Here is a 7,808-nt window from a genome sequence, read left to right as displayed (position 1 = left end):
AAAAACCAAGCACTACGCGCATGCTCCTAGGGGGATAGATTGGTAGGAAAAGACCATCGCTCGTCCCCGACCGCCACTCATAAGGAGGACAATCAAAGAACACCTCATGTTTCAAATTTGTTACATAACGTTTACCATACGTGCATGCTATGGGACTTGCAAACTTCAACACAAGCATTTCTCAAATTCACAACTACTAAACTAGCACAACTTTGATGTTATTACCTCCATATCTCAAAACAATCATCAAGCATCAAACTTCTCTTAGTATTCAACACACTCATAAGAAAGTTTTTACTAATCTTGAATACCTAGCATATTAGGATTATTTAAGCAAATTACCATGCTATTTAAGACTCTCAAAATAATCTAAGTGAAGCATGATAAATCAATAGTTTCTATAAAACAAATCCACCACCGTGCTCTAAAAGATATAAGTGAAGTACTAGAGCAAAACTATATAACTCAAAAGATATAAGTGAAGCAAATAGAGTATTCTAATAATTTCCAAATCATGTATGGCTCTCTCAAAAGGTGTGTACGGAAAGGATGATTGTGGTAAACTAAAAAGCAAAGACTCAAATCATACAAGACGCTCCAAGCAAAACACATATCATGTGGTGAATAAAAATATAGCTCCAAGTAAAGTTACCGATGGAAGTAAACGAAAGAGGGGATGCCTTCCGGGGCATCCCCAAGATTTGGCTTTTTGGTGTCCTTAGATTATCTTGGGGGTGCCATGGGAATCCCCAAGCTTAGGCTCTTGCCACTCCTTGTTCCATAATCCATCAAAATCTTTCACCCAAAACTTGAAAACTTCACAACACAAAACTTAACAGAAAATCTCATGAGCTCCGTTATCGAAAGAAAACAAAAGACCACTTCAAGGTACTGTAATGAACTCATTATTTATTTATATTGGTGTTAAAACTACTATATTCCAACTTCTCTATGGTTTATAAACTATTTTACTAGCTATAGATTCATCAAAATAAGCAAACAACACATGAAAAACAGAATCTGTCAAAAACAGAACAGTCTGTAGTAATCTGTAACTAACGCAAACTTTTGGGACTCCAAAAAATCAGCCAAAATAGGACGACCTAGGAAATTTGCTTATTGATCAGTAGAAGTTGGAATAAGTATTTTATCACGTTCAGGTGATTTTTAACAATTGTTTTCGTGAACAGAAAGTTTCTGGAAATTTCTGCAAGATCAAATAACTATCATCCAATAAGATCCTATAGGTTTAACTTGGCACAAACACTAATTAAAACATAAAAAAAAAATCTAACCAGAGGCTAGAACAAAGATTTATTCCTAAACAGAAGCAAAAGAAAAAAAACTAAAAATAAAATTGGGTTGCCTCCTAACAAGCGCTATCGTTTAACGCCCCTAGCTAGGCATAAAAGCAAGGATAGATTTAGGTATTGCCATCTTTGGTTTTCAACTTTTTAGCGGAATCGAGCTCGAATCCGGGAGGTTCTTTACGTTTCCCTTTATATTCTGAAATTTTCAGATCTAAAGAATCCAATCGCTTATTGCAGAGAGTAATCAACATGTTCATGCGGTGAATATTTCCGCTAACGTTCTTAAGAGGTTCAAGAGACTTCTGTAAAATATTAGTAACTTCATAAATTTTTTCAAAAACTTGTGTCTCTTCCTGGGTAGGATGAGGCCCCTTTTGTTGAGGTAGTGTTCCCACTATACCTTCTATAATTTCAAGCGCAATATGGGGATCAATTTCAATAAAATTGCCTTTGGCAACGCAATCCAAGAGTTGTCTATGAGACATATTTAATCCAACATAGAAATTGCGAAGCAAAATTCTCAGGTTCACTTCAAAGGTACAATTACGATAAGACTCCATTATCCTCAACCAGGCATCTTTTAAGTTTTCTCCTTGTCTTTGTTTGAAGTGAAAGACTTCAAACTCAGGGGACAACGGAGTGGATAAGGGACTAGCCATAGCGACAAGCAACGGAAAAGAGGCGAACAAAAAAGAGAGGGCGAATAAAACGGTAAGGGTGAAGTGGGGGAGAGGAAAACGAGAGGCAAATGGCAAATAATGTAATGCGGGAGATAAGGGATTGTGATGGGTACTTGGTATGTTGACTTTTGCGTAGACCTCCCCGGCAACGGCGCCAGAAATCCTTCTTGCTACCTGTTGAGCACTGCGTTGATTTTCCCTTGAAGAGGAAAGGGTGATGCAGCAAAGTAGCGTAAGTATTTCCCTCGGTTTTTGAGAACCAAGGTATCAATCCATTAGGAGGCTACGTGCGAGTCCCCCGCACCTACACAAAACAAATAAATCCTCGCAACCAACGCGAATAGGGGTTGTCAATCCCTTCATGGTCACTTACGAGAGTGAGATCTGATAGATATGATAGGATAATATTTTTGGTATTTTTATGATAAAGATGCAAAGTAAAATAAAAGCAAAGTAAAAAAGCAAAGGAAATAACAAAGTGTTGGAAGATTAATATGATGAAGATAGACCCGGGGCCATAGGTTTCACTAGTGGCTTCTCTCAAGAGCATAAGTATTTTACGGTGGGTGAATGAACTACTGTTGAGCAATTGACAGAATTGAGCATAGTTATGAGAATATCTAGGTATGATCATGTATATAGGCATCACGTCCGAGACAAGTAGACCGACTCCTGCCTGCATCTACTACTATTACTCCACTCATCGATCGCTATCCAGCATGCATCTAGAGTATTAAGTTCATGAAAACAGAGTAACGCATTAAGAAAGATGACATGATGTAGAGGGATAAATTCAAGCAATATGATAAAAACCCCATCTTGTTATCCTCGATGGCAACAATACAATACGTGCCTTGTTGCCCCTACTGTCACTGGGAAAGGACACCGCAAGATTGAACCCAAAGCTAAGCACTTCTCCCATTGCAAGAAAGATCAATCTAGTAGGCCAAACCAAACTGATAATTCGAAGAGACTTGCAAAGATAACCAATCATACATAAAAGAATTCAGAGAAGATTCAAATATTGTTCATAGATAAACTTGATCATAAACCCATAATTCATCGGTCTCAACAAACACACCGCAAAAAAAGATTACATCGAATAGATCTCCACGAGAGAGGGGGAGAACATTGTATTGAGATCCAAAAAGAGAGAAGAAGCCATCTGGCTAATAACTATGGACCCGAAGGTCTGAGGTAAACTACTCACACTTCATCGGAGAGGCTATGGTGTTGATGTAGAAGCCCTCCGTGATGGGTGCCCCCTCCGGCGGAGCTCCGAAACGGGCCCCAAGATGGGATCTCGTGGGTACAGAAGGTTGCGGCGGTGGAATTAGGTTTTTGGCTCCGTATCTGATCGTTTGGGGGTACATAGGTATATATAGGAGGAAGAAGTACGTCGGTGGAGAAACGTGGGGCCCACGAGGGTGGAGGGCGTGCCCCCCTACCTCGTGGCCTCCTGGAAGCTTCTCTTACATAGGGTCCAAATCTCCTCGATCATGTTTGTTCAAAAAATCACGTCCCGAAGGTTTCATTCCGTTTGGACTCCGTTTGATATTCTTTTTCTGCGAAACTCTGAAATAGGCAAAAAACAGCAATTCTAGGCTGGGCCTCCGGTTTATAGGTTAGTCCCAAAAATAATATAAAAGTGGATAATAAAGCCCAATATTGTCCAAAACAGTAGATAATATAGCATGGAGCAATCAAAAATTATAGATACGTTGGAGACGTATCAGTCATCATCGTCATCGTCGTCGTCGCCACCGCCATCGCCGTCGGGGATCATGCACGCTCACAGGCAGCACTACTCTAGTAGTAGTGCTTGCCTAGCCAGCTCCTGAGCCACAGCACCCTGTGAGCGTTGGCCATGGCAACGAACCCAACACCCTGGGCCTTGTTGTCAAGCAGGTGGCTGAGAGCTGCCATGAGAACCTCGTCGCTGAAGCCACCCTGGGTCATGATAGCGCCATACAGGCCAGGGTGGACGTCGAGGGGCTTGCACTCCCTGATGGCTGTTGCCACCTCCTTCACCGCCTCAGTCATGCTGCAAAAGACATTGATCTCCTCCTCCATCAGGCCTCCTCTCTTCCTCTTCCTATCATGGACGGGGTCAAATGGCTTGTCAAAGGGCTTCGCAGCGAGCTTGTTAGGGCCATCAAGGACCTCGACGTCCGGTGTCCCAGGGAAGTCTGGCATGCGAGAACCAAGAGGCTCACCCGAGCCCATGGCATGCTTCCCAGTTGCCAGCCCGAAGGAGAAGATGTGTTGCATCTGGCTGTAGTTCTGTATGGGTGTGTTGAGGAACTCAGTGTCCCTTGGGTGGTCCTAAGAATGAAACACAAGTGTTGTTAGTTGCGATTAGGAGTAGGCAATGGTGGACAGTATGAAAAGGAAGAGGGTCGTGAGCTAACCGCGACATGGCCGGCGTAGTGCTCTGCCTCCAGAACTATGGAGCAAGTGTTCTCATCCCATGAGACGCTGCTAAGGTCTCTCGGCTTGGACACTTGGATCCATCGACTTTTTCACTTCCTCAGGTGGTTGTACACCTGGGTGGCAGACACCTCTTCCCCACAGAACTCGAACACCTGCTTCGCAACGGTGTTCAAGTGCACCTCCTTGAAGCCCTTGTCAGTCCTAACTCCACTAGAGATGAGCTCACACATCTTGTTCAGTACGAACATGGACATGAATGGCTGCCACTCCATGTTGTTCGACCTACCATCCTTCTTTGCCTTTGCTGTTGCTAGCTTGATTGCAATGGCAGGAGCAGCAGCAGGAGTTGGGTCAACGAGCACTATTGGCACATAGAGGGAATGAGACGCGAACACCTCTGCATCAGGTGCCATCTCGGACATAGGCTGCGAGTCCTCGACAAACAATGGAGTAAACTGGCTGTCGGACAGGACAATGGCCTGACTAAGATCTTGCGTCTGCGTGGTCATGTCCTACAATCGTAGCACGCATCGATGACAGTAAGCATAGCACACAACATACCCGACAATCCATGAAAGCACATCTGGTTCAACACTATCATAGTAAGCACATGCTTCATCGCTATCATACCAAGCATACCGGACAATCTATGAGCAGGAACATACATCTACAACAAATATCATGCTACAAATGGACCACCAATAGCTACAAATCACAGATCTAAGCATGATTCAACACAAGCACAAGGTTCAACTTCAAACTCTACTACTAATCTAGCCTACCACATGCTTGAACATCTAGCCCTACCACAAATTGCAGCCGCACCATGGCAATCAACCATATTAGCTCATAGATCAGACCACTAATCAACCATGCATCTAGATCAAACCCTAGCTGCAGCTCAGATCTAGCTAGAAGGAACAGAGGGAAAGGGGGATTGAACTCACAGAGGCCATCGCTGCAGCTTGAGGACGAGGGGGGACGGTCGTGGAAGATCAACGCCGGCCGGTGAAGGAGCGCCGACGCCGTGGACCGCCGGCCGAAGAAGATGCGTCGCTTACCTGCTCGTTGGTGCCGATGCGCGTCAGCGGGAAAGCTCGAACGGAGGGAAAATGATGGCGGGAGTTGGGGCGGTGAGGGAGGGGCTAAATAGGGGTGGAATCGCCGGGAGGTGAGCCGAAATCCTCCCACCGATTTTTCGGCGACGCGGGCGAGCTCGCGCCATCTCCCCTGCTCGCACGAGGGGAGAAGTGCGTCGCCCTCCCCTGCCTCGCCCGAGCCAGGCTCGCGAGCTACTGCCGATTCGGGCGTTTCCCCTGGGCCTAGCCTAGACATGCTTTAAGTTCCGTGCGATGCGGGCCGCACAGTGAATGCAGGCAACCAAACGGGCCACTTTCTTCCCGCGCGGGCCAGGCTGGGCCTAAAGCCGGCAACCAAACACGCTCTTGGTGTACCGGAAGCCATTGGCGTACTTAACAAAGATACACGTATGTATTTCCCTAAAAAAGAGATACACGTACGCAGGAGATTTGGTTCACATACCTTTGCAAAACACGTACACATAGAAGCAACCAAGCAAGCGATGGAGCCGCATTGAGCTCGGATGATGAGGTGATCCATCATATTTTTTCTTTTTGGTGGCTGATGTGACTGACATTGGTGTCAAGCTCAGAGATGTTCTGTTGTCTTTTTAGTTTTGTCATGTAGGTCCTTACGTGACTTGTACTTTGATTTTTATGATATGAATGAGACACATATTATCAAGAAAAAAATGCAACCAAGGAAGCACGCGTATGCATTTAACGCTTTGCTTCTAGTTGCCTTTTGGTTTGGATTTTATTTAATGCTCCCTCCGTTTTAAATTATAAGATGCGTTTTAGATAGGAAAATATAAACTGTATACTGACATTTGAATCCGAAAAAAGTTAAAACATCTTATGATACTGAACGGAGAGAGTAGTAATTTCTATCGCATCGTTAATTTTCGCGCAAGAGTTAGCCAAGCTGAGTAGTGAGTGAGTAGTATCATGGAGGCAAAACCATAGCTTCGATTAAAAAAGTGAGCATTTTATTACTACCTGAATAAAATGGATGGTGCACATAACCCTGACCATTTTCTTCTGCTATCTTAACCCTCTAATCTATCCAATATCGTTTAGAAGGATGCCTTTGGGCAGAAGGATGCATTTGGGCTCCTTCGCTAGCTCTACCGCGCCCTATAACGACACCTATGTCGAATCCATTCTACTGCCTCCGCTAGCCTCGTCGCTGGCGACGATTCCAACCATCCTCAACAGATACATGACCATCAACAGACACAACTTGATCCCACCTCTTCATAAAGCCAATCCGCACAACAAATGGTTGCCGGAACAGCGAACCTGACTCCCTTCGTCATGGTTTGGGTCACCGGCGGCTAATTGCCGGTGTAGCCAGCGTGACATGATTAGTTTAAGGTTATTTATTTGGTCCCTAAAATGTGTCCCCCTAGTTAATTAGTTAGGTTAACTAGTTTTGTTAGGATTAGTTTTAATCCGATGGGCCCTGTAGTTAGTTTGATAAGAGGGGTTGCCTCTGACGAGGGGGTCCCACTTTTCAAATAGCGCTTTGACCTCGTCCATGTCAGCAAAGCATCAGACGACCCACCTAAGACGATTTGTGAACGGTATTGGATAGATAGATCAAGGTGGTTAAGAGAGCAGAAACAATGATCAGGGGTTATGTGAACCATCCATTTTGTTCAAGTGGTAATAAAATGGACTTTTTTTTTGTTAGATTACGACGTGCGCTAGTTAGGCCAAAACAAGTGAGCTTCCCATGGGAAGCATGCATGCCGTGCTTATTTTTTCTAGAAATCTCGCCATCTTTATTCATCCAAAACAAAGGCCATAGGTATAAGGTTTGGGTTATGAGAATTGCCCAACCCAACATGTCTATCTACACCTAGGTTACAAGCAAACTTGACGACATGATGAGCCTCAAAATTAAAGTTCATATGCTGAAAAATAAAAGAATTGGAATTGAATCTATTACAGCGACTTAATAGTTCATGTGCTATGGCAGCATTTGGACCTCTTGTCCCCTTGATAACATCATTCACCACTTCTTGACAGTCTGATGCCACACAAACATTCTGCACGGCAAGATCATCTGCAAGTGCTAATGCTTCACGACAAGCAAAAGTATTCAGAGTTAGAAGGTCATTGATGCTTTGAAAGACCACCACCGAAGATCTCAAGTATAGAACCGTTTGGTCTCTACAAACTGCCGCGACCGCTCCCCCATGGTGTGATTTTGCGGTAGCCCATCAACATTAATCTTGACAGCGCCATTAGGAAGAGGTAGCCATCGTTCGGGCTGAGCAGATGGAGTTGCTCTTGCCGCG

General features: G+C 44.3%; 1 protein-coding gene across 1 annotated transcript; it reads right to left on the bottom strand.

Moving 5' to 3' along the window:
- Window positions 1–3,799: 3,799 nt before the first annotated feature.
- Window positions 3,800–4,261, bottom strand: LOC147967124 (uncharacterized). The gene has a single exon (XM_087527458.1). It carries the CDS (start codon window positions 4,259–4,261, stop codon window positions 3,800–3,802), a length of 462 nt encoding a protein of 153 aa, XP_087383584.1.
- Window positions 4,262–7,808: the final 3,547 nt, after the last annotated feature.

Source organism: Triticum urartu, chromosome 6A, assembly GCF_056163025.1.
Source record: "Triticum urartu cultivar PI428250 chromosome 6A, HENAU_Tu73, whole genome shotgun sequence".
NCBI lineage: Eukaryota > Viridiplantae > Streptophyta > Magnoliopsida > Poales > Poaceae > Triticum > Triticum urartu.
The sequence above is the reverse complement of the archived record's forward strand: the minus strand, read 5'-3'. Positions and strand labels throughout refer to the sequence as shown.

Excerpts from the sequence above, each read along its gene's own strand:
- LOC147967124 (XM_087527458.1), bottom strand. The coding sequence starts at position 4,261 with ATGCAACACATCTTCTCCTTCGGGCTGGCAACTGGGAAGCATGCCATG.